General features: G+C 39.8%; 1 protein-coding gene across 2 annotated transcripts in view; it reads right to left on the bottom strand.

Annotated features, from left to right (window-relative positions):
* Positions 1-18,970, bottom strand: part of GOLM1 (golgi membrane protein 1) — a 96,773-nt gene continuing 77,803 nt past the window's right edge. For both annotated transcript variants that reach the window (XM_073345027.1, XM_073345028.1), the window contains exons 6-10: positions 13,288-13,426; positions 10,221-10,398; positions 7,949-8,275; positions 4,348-4,473; positions 1-3,897 (exon numbers count right to left, since the gene is read on the bottom strand). In XM_073345027.1, the coding sequence (XP_073201128.1) occupies positions 3,824-3,897; positions 4,348-4,473; positions 7,949-8,275; positions 10,221-10,398; positions 13,288-13,426 (844 nt within the window). In that variant the 3' untranslated portion in view covers positions 1-3,823. The remainder of the gene's footprint in view (positions 3,898-4,347; positions 4,474-7,948; positions 8,276-10,220; positions 10,399-13,287; positions 13,427-18,970) is intronic.

Raw genomic sequence — 18,970 nt, 5'->3', positions numbered from 1 at the left:
TAATTGCTCAAATCAACTGCACAGCAGTTCCTTTAATCAGTATTTGCACATGAGCTAGTATGATATCCAAGCACCTTACAGCAAGTACATCGGTCTACCATCCAGTCTAATCATCATTAATCTCTGACCTTCCCTCTAGGTAAAAATGAGTATAGTAAATTGTTTATCATAGCATTTACACACATTTAATAGAGTTGGGTCATGTTCCAAACCTGGTAAAGTTTCTTTAATTTCTTGTGGAAGAGAGTTCTAAAACCATGGACATGGAGCTGACAGCACCACCCTTGGAGCTGACAGTTCCACTGTTCCTGATCAGAACTGCCATAAAATCATGGTAACAAAGAGCCTGTCTTTTAGGAGCTTGGGTCTAGCCCTTTCAAGAAGCTTGAAGATCATGTCCAGAATCTTTAAATGTCTTGATACTCCAACTCTTATAAACCTGTTTCCAAAGCACTTGTCAAGTCAAAATGGTAATATAGCAAGCAAAGCAGGCACTTCATAGACTCTCTGCAAAGTTTTGCCTACCTCATTGCCCAGAATTACCATAGGGAAGGTTGGTTTGTTTCTTTGTTACAAAAGGGTTGAAAATTCATTCAAAGCAACAGTACACAGTAGTCTTTGCTTGAGGCGAGCAGATATTTTGTGAAAGTTAGGAGTGGCAGAACTCCTGACTGAGTTTATGCCTCACTCTAAGCCAGTTCTAAGAATAACAGTTGGATTAAAAAGCAAGACCAGAAGGCAAGATGAGCTGAATTTTTCATTTTGCAGGAAATTATGCAATTTTAAAACTCTGTGTTCCAAAATGGAACAGAAACATTTAAATTTCCCACAAAACAAAAATTCCAAAGCCTTCATTTTGGGTTGATTGAAACATTTTGTTCTGAGCTTGACTAAGTTTATTATAAAACACTTTTCTAAATTCAGCTGGAATCTACAAAGGGACCATCACTTGAAAAACAACATTTAGCTTTCTACGAATTGACATTGATGGTAAAGTGTTCTTCTCGACAACTTCTAACCAGCTCTACAAAATGGTTTAATTGAAGTTGAAGCTGAACACCCAAAACTGGCAGACTAAATATATTAGAAAGCAATAATTAAGTTAGTTAACTTCTCTCCTATGTAAATTCAATACAAAAATACTTTAGTGCACTGAGCTCTCTACTTCTCCGCATTGTGAAGAATTATTGTTACTAGACTTCCAGGCAAACTGGACTGCTCACTTTCAAAGGCAACCACCTTCCACTGGAAATATACAAGCTGGTCAACAGGTAACATGTTAAACTAGAAATAACTTCTGTACTGTATCACATTTACAGAATACATGAATTAGAAATTGGGTAAATGAACCAGTTTTCTTTTCTCCCCCCCGCACTAGGAGCTAACATTGAAAGTAAACCAACCCTGTTTAAAATAAGTTAAATACACACTGAGAAGGATTTAGTTTTATTTTAAAATGTTTGTCTAAAATTGATCAGATTTTTGATTGCAAAACATTTTGAACAAGAACAAAAATCAGTTCCCCTCCCCATCAAGTTCATAACTTCATTCAGGAAACTCAAAAAGTGAGTACAAATGGTTTTAGGCAATATACAAAGCTGTTTAAAACCACAGTTCTGAGTAAATCTAATTTCTCTTGCCCCACTACAAAAAGCTTTAGTTCTAAAATTCTTTTCTATACTGTTGACATAAGCCTTTTACATTTTTAAAAATTACAGTTAAAATTTGAATCCTTCAAAAACGATTTAGAAAGTAAGTTTTTATTTACAGATGATTCTGTACCCCCATGTAATGGATGACAGTTATAAATTAATGTCCACCTTATCTTTTTAAGCTGTCTGAGCAGCTTGATGTGTAATATTACCTAATGGCTGGAGAGTTGGGGTAGATAATTTAACTTTATACTAAAAACTGCAACTACTGCCAAAGGTAGTACATCCCAACTTTGGCCACATTTTTAGAGGTGGTGTCCTCTTGTCTCTCCCATTCCTCTGTCACTCTACAAAATGCCTGTATTTTTTCCTTAAGTTTGTATAGCCTAACCCCAAACCATGAACACAATGTATTGTGAGAGGAAAATTTTCAGAAATGTAATATTTCTGTGTCTGGCTTTATTACTGTATAGAGGGGGACATTGCAATGCCTTTATTAGGACAATTTAAAATAACATTATTCAGAAACTCTCAACTCTCGTAAGCAAATCTTGTCTATGTGCATTCATTTATGTATAACAAAGGCCAGGTTTAATGCAGCTTCTGAGCACAGCCCTATTTATTGTCTGGCAACTACCTTTATTTAAGATACAAAAATATTGTGCTCAAATTATTAAAGCCAGAATATTGGCACTGTGAGCTATGGCATACAGTACATAACTGGAAAGGAAATAAAGTGCATGAGTAGTGAGTTAAGCATCAGATTTCCCTCGCTGTTAGAGTATAACTTAAATGCAATGTGCAGTCCTTTGTACAATTCAGTCATGCCTACTACCTCTTCTCTCCTCTAATTGTGTTTTACTGTCTACTGTTCTGCATTAGTATCTCAACTCTTGATTTGGATTTGTTCGAGTTATAAAAATAGTCCTCTTGAACAAGCAGTTACAGGATACAAGCTGCTTTCATTTTCTTTTCTCTTGCTGTTTGACACACTGGACTGTGGCATACAGGCGACCTTCAGTATCAGGATCCAAATCCCTGTAACCTACCCACTTTTAGCAATCAGGATTTACAAGTGGAATCAAGGACAAAACCTCAGGGGTAGCTGAGAGAGTGTGAGATACTAATAGTTTTAAAACAGCATGGTGGAGAACTCTCTCTGATAGATGGTGCGGTGGACTTTCCACACTTTAAAGTCCTGCTTCAAACAGGCACCTTGCAGTAACAAGCAAGGCCAGCGCTCCTAAAGCTTTTCTAATGGCACGAGGAGGTATTGTATGTTTGTTTACCACAATGAATACATTCAACATGTTACAGTAAAAACATTGTACACTAACAGTGAGAAAGTATTCTGTTATGCATAATATAACTTCAATGTGTTCAAGTTTACTCATGGAGTCCTACATAAAAATGTCTTTAAATGCAGTGGTGAATGGGTGAATTAAGGAATATACATGGCATGCCATTTTAGCCTTCCCTCAGACAGACAGTGGTAGCTTCAAGAGCTGCAAGTCAGTTTTACAGAAACCAAATCCTCCGACTAAGATGAGCTGTACAAGCTAATCCACACCACCTTGCTAGCTTTGTGAATGCAGGTCCAGCCTCTTTGAAGTGACCTCCAATGGAAACCATGCTATTCTTCTGTGGTGAAGAGAGATATCATTAACCGGAGGGGGGGGGTCTATCCAAAAGCCCGGTAGTAGTTTGAGAGGGTCAGGTCAACTATTCCAGCCTTTGTGGTGATAAGGACTAAACGTACCATTTACTGGGGGAGGATTAGTCTAAGTTTAGCATCTGAAGCACAGGTAGGGATTCAATATATGATCTTAGAATTACTTTGTTTCCCCTACTTCATGCCATTGTTTTATGATTGTACAACTTGGCTGACTGTTTAAAAGTATTACAATTATTGCTAGCTAATTAAGGTTTTAAAACTGTAAAAAAAAAAAAAAGTTTGACAGAAGTCAGAATTGCTTTAAACAAACCTCTGTAAGAGACAAAGTATAATTTTAACCATTGAAGCATAGTACTAAAACTTCACAACAGCAATCTACTTTATTTGGGACCCTTTTAAAGCCTTGAGATGGCAATCAAGCATTCTAGCTTCACCTGGATCTTTATGGTTGGATTTGTTCGCAGGTGATTGAGTCACATATGGTGTACTTTCTTATTCACAGCTTCTGTCTCTCCTCTTCACCTTGGTCAAATAAGTGGTTCTTCATATTCAGATCTTCAGGATTTGGGGCTAATGGGGGAGGAAGAAAGTAAAATTCTTAATACTGTAAGAGTTGGAATAATTGACAGATTTTGCATTTGTAAGATGTGGAACAGAGCAAGAGAAACAATATAGTCCTTATTGAAAGGATTGGGTCATTGTAGAATAATGCAATAACACAAGTATCCTATTATGGTTTGCTTTTACATATACCATGAAACTGTACTGAGTGCCCAGTTCTCTCATCTCATGTAAATTGGGAGTAACTTCACTGAAGTCTTTTTGCACCAGAGTAAAACTGTGATAGCAAAATCTGGCCCCAGCTGTATTCAGAGCAAGCACAAAGGCATCAAAGTTAACTAAACTGACTAATAGAAAGCCAGTCAGTTTCATCCCTCCCAAAACCCTTTTAAAGGGACAGTTCTAAAAATACAATATACTGTGTACAAGAGGATTTAAAAAAAAGCAACAGGTTTTTACCATGCAAATTACTTTCATTGCCTGCCAGTGCTGCTTGCTTGTCAGTTTCAGATTCAGCCTCATTCTCATCTGAGTTGTAGTCCACTGCTATGTTGTTCTGGTTCGCTGCTTCTGCTCCCTGTTTTCCTATAAAGATATTTCGTTTCATTAGTTATTGGCCAACAACTCGCTACAGCTGCAGTAGAGCAGTGTTGCTAGAAAAGCAGTCTCCCTCATACTCAAATTCTACCTGTTGTAGAGTTGATCTTAAACCTTTGAAATTTGATTATTCTCTGCTTAGAGGTTCAGGTCTCAGCTATTCTTACTTGCTGCAGTTGCCTATCCAATTTCAGAACTGAGTTTGCTATAACCCTTGTATATAGAAGGCTTGACAGCATGAGATATGTAGGGCCGGAAGGGACCTTCAAGAGGTCATCTAGTCAATTGCTCGTGCTGAGAGGCGCAAATGCATACACCAAGACCAAGCCTGCTGACATATTTGTCTAATCTCTTCTTTAAAAAGCTCCAAATGACAAGGATTCCATCACCTCCCTAGATAACCTGCTCCAGTACTTAACTATCCTTAGGGTTAGATATTAGGAAAAACATTCTCACCTAATCTCCCTTGCTGCAAATCTGTCCAAGGGACAGATTAAAATTCCCATACCCCAGGACGCTAAGCAAGTCAGTGTCCAGCGGGATAGGAAGAGCACGTGTTAGCAGAAGGTCACAGAAAGAAATGGTAAGTGGCAACCAAAGGAGGACAGTAGCAGCTATTGGTGGCACCTGCAAAGGGGAAGAAGAATGAACAGATTCCTCTGTTCAGCAAGATGTTTCCAACAAGCCACAGGCCTTCAGGATTCACAGGGGTAGTCCACCCATGACAGCCTTGCAAGCCTGTTTGTCTAATGACTCGGGACAAGTAACGAGTTTGGTAGGTAAGTAAGTTTTATCCTGGTGAGTGTGGGCAAGGAGATTTTGTATCTATACGCATGTAAATTTTCATGCCGGCTCTGAAAGACTGATATGAAAAGTGTTGTATGTAACGGTAGCCTAACTACATGTATCACATTCAAGGAGCATAAAAGATTGTAATGAAGTTCAGAAAACTAATCTTGGGCTTCTTGCGTTGACTTCGCTTTATCTGCAAGAGACTACGCTCTAGTACCTGGAAAGCAGAGAACAGGTTTGCAGCAAAACTGGGGCTGGGGGATTCTTTTCATTTTGCTACAAATCAGACAGTCTTCATTTTAGGGCCTGTGTAAACTCCTCTGCAACATCCCATTGCCTGTGTGCTTTTGATTTGTACTCCACATGAAATTCCAGATATAGCTGAGAATGTTGCCACTAGGACTGCGCCACTAGCCATAATGACTGCAGCTAGAAGTTTTGAGGTACTTATAGAGCCTTAGGCTGCCAAACTAGTGTAGCTGCGCCATGTATTGATCAGTAGGCCTGGTACCTAATAATAAAGATGCCGATAAAGACAATGATTGTACATCTGTCTGGTCTCCACTGTTCAGAAGGCAGTAGGGTGGGATGGCAGCAGGTGGGGTTCCAATCCCAGCACTGACACTGATTCACTGAGCAAGTTGCTTGAACTCCGCTTCAGTTTTCCCAGCTGTACAATATGACTAATACTCCAGCACCACTGTGAGGTGGGTAGGGTTAGTTAACACTTCAGAAGCACTTCTAGAAAAGCTGTACGTTTTCAAAGTTATTTTAATACACAATATATGACTACCTGCCCATTGACACAGTGTACATGCACCACGACACTCAAGTGTCTATGATCATGTGCCTTTCAAGAGCGTAGCCCATACTGGATATAAGCCTTGATATCAAGGCGCACAAGCTACCATTAGTATTTCAGTAGTGTACCCTACTCTGGATTTGTACTTTTAGCTCCCAGCTAGAGACATTTCTTCAAAATGCTTGGAATACACCAATGGCAATGGAAAAAATTCAGGCCCCACCTCCTTCACCTGAACAGTCTATGGATGCTAAATGTATTGTGCATTTTTGGGCTAGATAAATAAAGTTGGAGGATTGTGTACTGTAAGTGATAAAGTACTGCAGTATTTACCAAAGAAAGCCTCTGCATTACTGAGTTCCATAAGTGAAGAATGCTTATTAGGTATGGACTAAAGATTAAGATGCGCTAATGCAAAGAAAAAAATCCACATAAAAATATTTGTGGCTTCTTTGGGGGGGGAGGGGAGCATTTGTGCCTGCAGAGTGTATGAATATTCATGCACACGCAATTTATGGCTACAACTTTGGTTCCCTGTTCATTGTCCTCCTCCAAGAACTGCACAGAATTAATTTTACAGTCATGACAGGTTTCTATTTTCACATTGTCTGTACTATAGTCACTTCTCCCACCTTTCGGCATCGTAGGGCTGTTGCTTTGGAATTGAAAACATGAAGAGGAAATGTGAAAGATTATTTTAAGATACCTGATCATATTTCAAGAGGTTTTTTTACACACGTGTGTATAAATAAATATGGATAGAACGTATTCAACTAACGTACAAAGACTCAGCAAGTGCTTGTTAGCACTAAAAATGTAGTTACATTTAGAGTGTTATTATAAGACTCTATTCACACTAGAAATTTTTGCCAGTAGTGTAATGTCAGTTAGGGGAGTAATTGGCTTTTTTAATTACGTTTCTATAACTGGTATCAACTATATTCAGCAAAAGCTGTATCAACACTAGGAATGGGTGTCAGTACAGTGTTACCAGCAAACCTTTTCTAGTGTAGCCATGGGCTATAATTGAAGCCAAAGATGCAGGTCTGCTTAAAAACACACTACTTGCTAAATGTTTCAGCCTTTGGGCTTAATCCTGCAAGATTCTAAAAGCATCAATGGAAGCTGAGGGGATGCACCAGCTAGAGGAAACTCAATGCTTCACAGACATCAAACCCACGGAAAGGACAGAGCCTAAGGACAGTTACTATATAGGCAGGAGAAACTCTGGCTGGTAAACACTGAGCAGTGAACTAAAACATAATGGCTCTAGTTCACCAGGCATGAAGTAATACAGAGTAAATTCAGACTGCTTTGTCTCCAGGTACATATATAGGTAGTGCAAGTTTGCCAAGGTCACATCCAACACAAATATTACTATTTAAAAATTTCCTATTAAAAATAGCAGGTTTTTTTTCCAAACCAACAGAAACATTTCACCCCCACCCCTCATTATAGATTTATTTTAATAGGTCAAATCCTACTAGAATTACTCATAAGGAGTCTGACTGATGTCAATGGACTTACTCGTGTAGATAAAAGAGCGAGATTCAGCCCAACATCTGTACCAAACAGGCAGGACTGCTGATCACAGTAGCAATTTGGACCCAAACCACTCCAGAATACAACAATCAATCAGAAGAGCTGGAAACAAACTCCATCTTCCACCCCCAGAGCAACAAAAGCAGGTACCTTGTCTCTGAGCACCAGTCTTTCACATGACAGACCACTGCATTGTGGCACTTTAGATTTTATATTAATCATTTCTGCAGCAGGGAAAAAATGACCCTTGAAACATTCTACAAGATCATTGGATCTAGCTGCAAGTCACTTGGCAGCTAGATAGCCTGAGTGAGTCTTTGTACTAACCATCCTGATTGGGCTCCTGGTCATCCAGCTGAGCATCATAATTTAAGAGGTGCTCTCTCTCCACTTCTTCGTTGGCAGCATTTTCTTGATTGACAGCATGGCCTGCAGGTAGTTCTTGCATTTTGACAGACTCCCTTTCTGCATCACCTTCTTTAGGAACATTTACCCCCTCATATGGATTCGGTTCCTTTCCTAGTTTAGGAGCTAGTTCTTCATGATTCATGGCACTCTTGGCTGAATCATGTGGGGGTCCTTGATCAACAAAAAGCTTCTCATCTTCTGTTTTAGGCTCCTCTTTGTTCACCGCAACCAGATCATGTATTTCTTCTGTAAAGCAATGTAATTACAGTTTGTGCACTAAGCAGAGTTTTGGCCCTAGCAAAACTTAAGCCTTTAAAAAGCTAGAACAGAATCAACTGCTCTCTGCCCACCCACATTCAATTTTTTTCCTGTGCAAGGACATCTCTTTAAGCTGCATCAACTCGAACAGCTGTATAGGCATAAATCAGGATACCCTAACTTAAAGGTACTATTAGAAACCACTGCAGGATTTGTATTTCATAAGGGCTTTAAAGTCTGCATAGTCTTTGTTTTATGGTAAATAGGGAAAAGGTCTGAATCCCTTTCAGGTTATAGTGAGAAGATCAATTAATAATTGGACTTGCAAAGTAGAATTATTTAAATACAGAGTTTTAATGTTCTATGTAAATGCCTGTTCTCACAGCATTAAAAGTGTAAAAAACGTGTGGGTGGGTGCGTGTGCACTTCTCTGCTAGCAATGCAACTGGCTTTAAACAGAGTCAACCTACAAAAAGGTTGACCAGATGCGAGTTATACAAATAGCCTGTAGTAGCTGCTTTCATCTTTAATATGGAGATGGCAGCTCAGGGACACTACTGGTCCCAGCATACACTGCTGTGTCATTTTCGCCATGTATCTGTATTCTTACAGCATTTTGAGATACAATTCACAAGAAGCTCCCTATATAAAAAGTCACATTGAAATACTAGCCTTCTGGAACGAGACCGGCAATAGGCTCAGAGTTGTATTTTAAGAAAATGTGGTAAAAAAAATTAAAGAGGAGACTGAATGTCAAACACATATGATGCTAAGCTGAGAACCTGGCAACTATTCATTCATTTATATTCATAGAGTTTAAGGCCAGTAGGGACCATTAGAGCATCTAGTTTAAACTCCTGAATATCACAGGCCCTTAAATTTCACCCAGTTACTTCTGTATTGAGCCCAGGCACTTGTGTTTGACTCAAGGATAACTTCCAGCGGTTGCAGATAGGTCACACCTACTAAAACGAACTAATGTTTTAGGCTATTAAACTCAAGCCCTTGTTTCAGAAAGTCTTCAGAAAAGAGAGCATCTTTTCCATAGAAAATTAGGGATACTAATTTAGGCCTGCCAAACACAACATTGTCCTGTTACTTGCAGTGTATACCTAGGGCTAGATTCACAAAGATTAGGCACCTCATTGTCACTTCAAATGTCTAAATCCAAAATTTAAATCCTCAGAAACTCAGCTGCCACCTAATCTGTGCGAGACCCAGGTTCAAATCCCCCTCTGCCCAGTGTGGAGCATGGACTTAAAGACAGGTTTCCTCCTTCCCAAGTGAGTGCCCTAACCACTGGGCTAGCGGGCAGGTCTCAATCTTTTTCCTGCTGAAGCGAGTATGCAATACAGCAGGGACAGGAACCTGGGTGAGAGCACTAATCACTAGGCTACAGAGTCACTCATTCTTTCTCTGACCCACCACCACTGTTTTTTGCAAGAAAGGCTCCTAAGTCCAGTCAGTCTTAACTCCAGGAGAGGGTTTAGAGGTGGACGCTTAAGTCCTTTTAAGGAGCAAGACTAGTCCTGCACTTCTCTTCAGTATTTCCTATTGCCTATCTTAGGCAGCTCCCCACTTAGCTTGCGGACTTTTGTGGATCCCATTCTTAGGCACCTAACTCTTCCCATGCATCGTATAGGGAGCCTCAGTACCTAAAGTTAGGTGTTTCAAAGCTGAGCCCAAGTCCTCTTTGTGGATCTAGCCACTACTACTATAATATACTCCTCTGCCAATATTTTGACAGTCATTAGCAATTTAACTATAAAACTTTCCATAAGCATGGAAAAAATACAATGATCAATGTGAATCTGCTGAACTAAGTTATATGCAATTTTTTTTACATTTAATTAAATTAAAATTCAATTAATTAGAAGCCGTTTCTCACCTCAGTTGCTATTAAGGTGTTAGTGATGTAATTAGCCAATCTTACCTTTGTCTCTATGAGACGCAATCTCTGCTACCTTTTTTACATGGGGTGTTGTCTTTGATGCTTCTATAGCTACATTTCCAGGAATTCTGTCCTTCTCTTGCTCCTTATCTCCTTTCTGCTCTTCCAGCTCATGCAGTTGAAGCTCTGGTCGATTAGAAGTTGGCAGCTGAATATTACCCTTAAAAGCATATACAGACATATGTGATTTGTCCATCCAAATGCTTATTTCTACGCTCTGATTTATATTTCATCTTTAATCCTGACTAGAGAAATCTAAATGCATCTAAAACCAATTCAAGAAATAGATTTGAACTGAAATCTTCACTGGAGCAGTAGCACAGTTTCCACACGCAGAGCAGTTTGGTATCATGCCTCTTCCAGTACTACTCCACCCAGTACCATCAGGTTCAGTAGTTGCTGTGCATCAGGGGCTATTGTTCTCTGAAGCACCGTTTCCGAGCAGGAAGGACATGGGCCTCCGGAGCACCAAGAAATAGTTTTGGATCCAGAACGGAGGCAGTACAACTTGCCCCCAGGCTGCCCTGCTAGGCTGGAGGAGCTACTAATGTTATTTTTTCCAAGGAGGGCTCAGCTTTCAATAAGTTTTGGGAACACTAATTTATGGCAGCCCAATTCAGATACATGAATTAGTTCAACCTGGACTGTTCTGATGTTACTAGTTAGGAGTCCTGCCCTCCTCCTCTGCACTCAATGCACATATTTTTGTTGTTTACTTATCGTAATGCCTGATCACAAGTTTATCCAAGCTCAGAGAGCGGGTGAGTGGCAAACGGATTAAGATGGGGATCTTGTAAACCCCTAAATACCATCTCCTCCAAAAAAAGTATTGTAATCCTTCATCCACCTCATTGGGACCATCTGCTTCTTTATCACACCTGTTGACCACCACCTGGACTGTTCACAAAGGCAGCTAACATGTGTGGGTTTAGTACAGCAAATGTTTTACAAAGCCACAGAGGCCACTTTGGCTATCACAATTTGCTACAGCATGAGTGTTCATTGATATAGAGACTCTGTGCACAAGTAACCACATAGCAGACATCAGCATCAGATGACAAGGTGAATCAGTCACAAAGAAATGTCAACTGAGCTCCAAATGTGGTATACAGAATATGGAATAGTCCAGTTTTATTTGAATCGTTAGGGGTATTCTGAGGTCTCAGATAAAGTGGTTTCAGATGGAAGGAGGAAGCTGGCGGCCTCACTATAAAGAAGCAACTCTCTGGTCCACCAAATCAGGAGTGCAGCAAAAGGAATGACAATTGGCTGGCTCTACTGGGGCATGCACTAAGAAACCCCAGGATCGAGGTACCCCAGGATTATGAGAACCAAGCTTCAGTTAATCAGGCTTCACTGTAATGCAATGGAACTAGGCTAAATATATAGTATCAAGAAAACTCCTTAACAGTGAGATCTGTTAAACTGTCAGTCTCCCCCAGCTAGGCAAAGCAAGGGCCACTGATTAATTTACAAGTAGGCTAGAGATAGAGCATATACCAGGAAACCTTTACTCTAGTGAACTGCTTAAAGTTTAATAGCGGTAAAACAATATCAGCTTAAAGTTCTGCCACTTTAGAAATTCAGCCACTGAAATTTTAGGGGCAACAAAAAAACAAAACTAAAACAAAAACAACTTACTCCTATGCGCATTTTACTGGCTAAATGCTAAACTGGTTTGCTTTTACAAGCATAAAACTGAGCAGCACTTTAAGTTTCTGCTGTCCTATATCAACTTCTTGCAATTTGAAATCTAGGCTGTAATAAAGCTCTTACTTCTCTGTACTTGTTTATAATGTATGCAGGAGAAGAACAATTCTACATAAGATCATAGAAGCCAGGGAGCATATAAAATATTTTATATGCCTGGTACATAAACTATCAATGCCAACAAATAGTGTAGAAAATCACATGCATTCTGCACAAAAAGTTTCCTGCCTGAGCTTCAGTAAAGCTAGAGATGAACAAATATTGGAATAAAGTATTTACAAACAATGTCTGAATAACACATACACAAATTCACTTGGACAGTATTTGCACCTTTGTGTATTATACAAACATTTACACAGCAATTTGTTTTCAAGAATGTCCATGAAGGGGGGAAGGGGGGAATTCTTAACTATGAAAATGTTTGTTAAGGCTTATGTAGAAAGAGTGTGTGTAACATCTTAAAAATGTCCAATTTCAGTCAAAGTCAGGGCTTTGACTTGGGTGACCAAGCACAGCACAAAGAGCAAATACTCAACCCATTCATTTACTGAATAGTACAGAAGTAATCCAAAGGATTAAATAGGTTTGCACAAAATATTTGAACAATTTTTAACAATGAATAATTGCCAAACAGAAAAAAGACTAAACTGGAATACATTTATTTGTGGTGCACAGCTGACATTCAACTTTCTAGGTAACTCTGAATAGAAGACTTTTCAGGCTCAACACAAACCATTTTTCATTCTTCAGATTACTTTACAAAATGAAACTGCAACACCAAAATCCTTTAAGGTACAATTAATGGCAAATTTGCTTTATAACATATTACTTTAAAGCTTGTTTTTTTAAACTTGTGTTTTAATTTTAATATATGAAATACCATGTACTATCAGTATCCCGCCTCCTCCAGCAGCAGCTGCTCTTCCCACCCTCCTGGTGGCGGAGGCCGATCGCAGTTACTGCGGTAACTGGACTTTTGCTGGTCCAGTCAGCAGTGCTGATCAGACACAGCACAGGTCCCCTTTCACCTGGGGTTTCCGGTCAAAAAACAGACACCTCCAACCCTAGATAAGCCTCACTCAAAACAACAGAGGTCAAGCTGCAACTTCCTCATTTATTATCAGAAACACTAACCTCACAAGCTTAACAGGAAGATCTAGTACATTATAACAGAAAAAAATCATGAAAATCTTCTCCTATTTTATATATTAAAGGATCAAAGAGTAGCACCCTATGGGAGAAAGCAACATAGCACAGCTCTATTGACTTCTTAAATAATGGTACAACTGACTTTCTGCCAAAAAAAAAAAACAAAAAACAAAACAAAACACAGGCTTACCTGGTAGTTTTTGTTGGAATTTTTCAATAAGTCTTTGATTTCCTTGGCCTGTGGTGCCTCACTGCCTTTTTTTGTGATCTCATCTATCCTCTCTTCACATTGTTCTTTTAATTCTTTCATCTGATTGATGCACTGGGACCTTGAGGGAAAGAACAAGTAGCTTATAGAGGTACTATCATCCCAACATCTCTAACAGACACACCTTTCTTAAAAAAAAAAAAAAAAAACAACCTCACAAAAGGTGCATCTCTTTCCTTTTTGCTGATTTCCTAGTCCTACATTTGCATAGTTTGAAAAAACAACAACAGAGAAATAGAAGGTGAGTGGACATCTCCATGGGAAAGTTGTACTGGTTTAACTAAATGTGTCACTCTACACTGGTTTAGTTAAACCAGTGCAAAAAGGTGCGTTTTGGTTTAAACCAGGCTTATTTTTAAGTCAATTAGGAGCCTCTTATGTGTCTCAGGAGCAAAGACCAGAAATTACAATTTGACCTAGTAAGTTATCTTTTGGCGGGAGAGCAGAAAATAACAAGGAACCAGGGAGATCTTGGATGCTGTTGTGACAATTGGGCCTACAAATTTACCTGAATTGTGAGCTCAACTGTAAAAAGTATGTAAAAGTTCATACAATGTTACATAACCTATAACAACAAATGTTGATGGAAAAGGTATGAAAGGGAGACAGACAGACTGAATTAGTCTAAACAAAAAAGGACAAGTTGATATGACTCAAGGACTGTGTTGAAGTTATGGAGATGAGGAGCCGGAAGTTAATGAGCCAAAATCAATTAATGAGTCAGACATTAGGCCTAATTGATGAACAAAATAACAAAGGGATAGGCTATGCCACCCATCGCTCCCTTTTTGGGTCCTTAAAAGCAAGAAATTTTGTGGGGAAAGCTGGAAAGAAAAAGAACAGAATGAAAGAACAGACAATGGCTATTGGAGCAAGCTTCATCACCATAGCTGCCACCCACGCTGTGTTCTGGGACCCCAGGATTTCATCATCCTGATCTGGAGAGGTGTCCTGACCAGACTGGGCCAGAGAGAGAGAAGGTCCCAGGTGATATCGCCACCCCTACCAGCTCCAGCTGAACCCAAACATCACCTGAGATGACAGTTATACCATCTTTGATACCATCTAAGAGACAGTCAAACAAGGGGGCTTTTCCTTCTAAGATGGCTGTCAACAACAACAGCAGCAGCAATGACATCTCCAGCCCATCTCAACTAACTTCTCTTTTCCCCAAAAGGCCAGTTATTACCACCTACGACACTGTCAAACAGCATGGGGGGTTTCCTTTTAAAATCTTTCATCAAACCAACTGAAGGCCTAACTTAATATTTTACATTTCAAATGCTATTAGCTGTTTTTCCTTCTTGTCTGTATCTTTAATAAAAGATTTAAAAAAAATTTTATTGGTGTGTTTGCCATGGTGCTAAGCAGGCTGACGAACCAGACCTTTTCCAACACCATTTAATGTTAGACAGCGGCGGGGTTATATTAACACTGTTAGCTTATTTCATTTAAATTAATATAACAGTGCCCATTCAGAAGCATTTTGTATTAGATATAAAATTACCATTAGAAAAAACAATGTTCTTTCAAAATGTGCCTCATTTCTGAAAATATACTCCTTTCTTAGTTCTTTACTGAAATGCCACTGCAAGACGTGCCAAGAAAATGGAGGGGAACACTTTTAAAAGAGAAAGTCATGTTGCAAATAGCTCAGCTGGCATGTGACTCCTCAAGATGGATGGGGGAAATTACACATTTCAAGTATTAGCTGTAAGCCTTTAGGTATTGATTCTGCACAGAAACAGTTGGACTGATGACGTTCCCCTGGATTAATGGAATGTTAGGAGGTAGCTGATATTTTCCTCCCATGCCTACAGCATGAATGTAAGTTAATTTAGCAGGGATAGGGAAGTGCTTTAGTTTATTGCGTTGGTGGGCTCAGAACACTTCCACACACAGGGGCCCAAGAAGAATAGACAAATTTGCCCACAATAAACCGCAAAACAATTGCTAATGCGGCTCAGTTTAGTGCACCACTGAGAACCATGGGATATGTCTCCAGAAGTTCTCGTGCCTCACTCAGATTGCTGCAACATCTGTGTAGACATGGCAACACAGGTATGACTCAAGTGTGGCTTTGCAGTGTGGAGACTCACAGATGGGCACGGCTATCTCAAGTAAACTCTGCAGTGAAGACATATCCCAAGTGAGCAGGTCATTTGTTTTTAGTGCAAGAGTCAAAAAGGCACTTACTTCGCATCTAGAAAGGAAAGGAAGAGGTAGACAGATCTGTTGTTGAATGTGTGACCTTTGCTAACATTTTGTTTGTGCTGCACCAGGAGAGTTTTGGCTTTACAAAAGCATGATTTAGCTGACTAACTTCTAAATGTAAGAAAGTCATCAAACTAAAGGAAACACCTAAAATGAATAAGAGTGAACACCATGGACTGCAGAAAAACTGAGCACAGGCATGAGTTATATTAATATTAGTTTCTTAACTCCTGGGGGAAATAAGGAGATCTAGAATTGTCTTCAGGTAACGTGGGAGATTTTGAGAATCTTCTGGGAGATCTGTAACAGGGTTCTAACTGTGGCCTACAAAAGCTGGCTTCACTCTCCTTTTTATGTGTGCTTACATACTGCACGGGCTAATAAAGCCAACTCATGTAACCACTTAGTTTTTAGTTGTTGCTGTAGGATAATTTTGGTTTTTGTGAAAGGTTGCAGATCAGCAATTCTGGAGATTAAAATCCTCTGTTCATGCACATGGCAGTAGTGCAAGCTTCTCCATATTGGCGGGGGTGATCAAAGTGCCCCATCCGCACCTGGAAAATCTACCGCTCGTAAATTCAGTCCCCCTGCTCTGTTCAACGATTGACCTCTCTGCCAATACTAAATAAAATGTGCCAATTACAGTAGCATGTTTGCTGTACAGAGAGCTGCACTGGCCACTAGGAACTAGACTGAGACCACCACTTCATTTCGTATTGGCCACCAGAGAGCCATGGGGTCGTAATGATTTTTCCACTTACTAGCGCTGCAGAGATTGAACAAATTATTCAACTCTTCATTTTAAGAACAGATTAGTTAGAAGAATATGCAACTGAACATTCAGATAAGAATTCAAGAGAACAAACAAGTTTGGGTGTTTTGTTTGTTTTTATTAGCATGTGGGAACATTCAGAAATACCCAGTTACCCTGTACAATTAAAAACAGATTTTTTTAAAGACAACGTTTATACAGGACATAGTAAAGATTACCCTAATGACTACCTTAGCAATAGACTACCCTAATACTCCACAACTTGCTCGGCTTTTGTTTGCAACCCTAGTTTGTTAAAATGAAAACACACTCCAACTCCAGGAGAGGAGTTTTCAGGTTAAATCCCAGAATCCTCCTGTAACTCCTGTTGTTGGTCTGAGTGAATTCTAAAAGAAAAGGCAGGACTGCACATGTACTATGAAACTGAGGATCTCTCAATTAGTCAGTTACTGAGGAACATACTCTCCTTTTAACTGTAATACTAGTAAGCCCATATACCTCACTGCTGACTAATGCTGATCCAAAGTCCATTGAAGTCAGTGGAAAGGATTCCATTTTGCAAACCTCCCTAATTAATGTATAATGGAAGATTTTCAAAGACACAGAAGAAAATTTGCCTAATTTGCCTTTTGTACCTTTGAAAATATCCCCCACATAAATAATCTTAAGTTCTTCTGTAATCAGCATTCACTTAAAAAGCTCAGAAATCAATTCACATTCGATCCTAATCATGACTAATTCCAAAAGCAGGAAATGAGAGTTACAGAATTGAATTAAACAAAAACGAAACTACAGACTTACTTCAGAGCCATAGTCCCCACTTCATGAATCACTGTCACATTCTTGATTAGAGAATTATTTTTAAAAGTATTTTGTAGCATCTTAAAAATTTAGAACTCAGTTGTCTTGCTGTAAGTTTTTATTTTTGACAAACAACTCCCCCTTAGTTCTCCCTCTGTTTCTAATATAATGCAAATCACCGTGGCTCAGTTTAGTTGATCTCCTCATTTGCGTGTGAGCACCCACTCATGGAGGCACACCACTGGGAGTAAGGTTTGTTGGATCAAAAAGGACAAAGGTAATCTGAGTGGTTAGTCAAATTTCGGGAGAGGGATGCTCCAGTTGGAAGCAGAAATTGATGGAAGTCTGATTATTTTTTTTATGCAATCTTGTTTATTTACAAGGAATGTACAAAGTCCTGCTTCTCCAAACACAGGAGGAACCAAGCACAAAAGACGCCATTTCTTAGCTTACAGTTTCAATCAAGCCTCTTTGGCCAACACCAGACCCAAAACCAAGAGCTCTCTCTAGCTTTTTCCAGGGTCACACAATGCTCACAAGGCTATTTCTTGATTTTCTTTTCTGCTTCTGCCTCTCTTTTTTCTTTTTGGTTCTCAATTTGTGTATATTTGGCACACACACACATCCGGTCACAATATCCAGTGGAACCCTTCCCCACACTCGGCAGAGTCTGTTAGGCTTTGTTTTACACGTGGCTCCTTAAGTGTTTCTGACGAAGATGGGCGCATTCACACATCAGTTCGAATGCGGTTTTAACCTCAAACCATAACAAGGTTTCACCTAGCTCATAACTAGGGCCCTACCAAATTCACAGTCCATTTTGGTCAATTTAACGGTCACAGGATTTTAAAAATCGCAAATTTCATGATTTCAGCTATTTAAATCTGAAATTTCACAGTGTTCTAATTGTAGAGGTCCTGACCCCAAAAAGGAATTGTGGGGATGTCACAAGATTAGCGTAGGGGAAGTTGCAGTACTGCTCTCCTTACTTCCGCACTGCTGCTGGCGGCGGCGCTGCCTTCAGCGCTGGGCAGTTGGAGAGCGGCGGCTGCTGGCCGGGAGCCCAGCTCTGAAGGCGGAGCTGCCGCCAGCAACAGAAGCACAGAAGTAGGGATGGCCTGGTATGGTATCGCCACCCTTACTTCTGCGCTGCTGCCTGCAGAGCCAGGCCCTCAGTCAGCAGCCGCCGCTCTCTGGCTGCCAGGCTCTGAAGACAGCAATGCAGAAGTAAGGGTGGCATGGTATGGGGTATTGCCACCCGTACTGCTGAGCTGCTACTGGCGGGGCACACAAAAGACCAGATTTCATGGGGGGAGACCAGATTTCATGGTCTGTGATGCATTTTTCATGGCTGTGAATTTGGTAGGGCGCTACTCATAACATTACTATTGCTCCCTCTGCCACTGATACTGTCCTCTATGGAAGAGGAACTACCAGTCTGGTTTGTCTGTTTGTTTTAACTTTTCAGGGTTGGATTAAAAAACAAAAGCAAACAAAAAAGAACAAACCTTTATAATCCAGAGGACATTCCTATTGCGATTACAACAATTTTAGAGCAGACCAGATTAACTAATTGAAACAAATAGGTCTGCTGCAGATTTTCCTGCTCTTACTTTTCTTATAAAAAAACATTCAACTGGCATTTAGTCCAAATAATTGTTACCCAATGCCTTGTAATTCTGAGTGCAGCAGAAGTGCCCTGCCTCATCTTGAGAAGACAGTACAACAAAAAGAACTATCACACTGAATCACAAGCACACTGAAAATACACTCTTTGTCCTCAGGAGTTTACTCTATGTGAAAGTGTTTGCATTCCTA

Source organism: Lepidochelys kempii, chromosome 5 (assembly GCF_965140265.1).
Source record: "Lepidochelys kempii isolate rLepKem1 chromosome 5, rLepKem1.hap2, whole genome shotgun sequence".
In the NCBI taxonomy this organism is placed as follows: Eukaryota; Metazoa; Chordata; order Testudines; family Cheloniidae; genus Lepidochelys; species Lepidochelys kempii.
The sequence above is the reverse complement of the archived record's forward strand: the minus strand, read 5'-3'. Positions and strand labels throughout refer to the sequence as shown.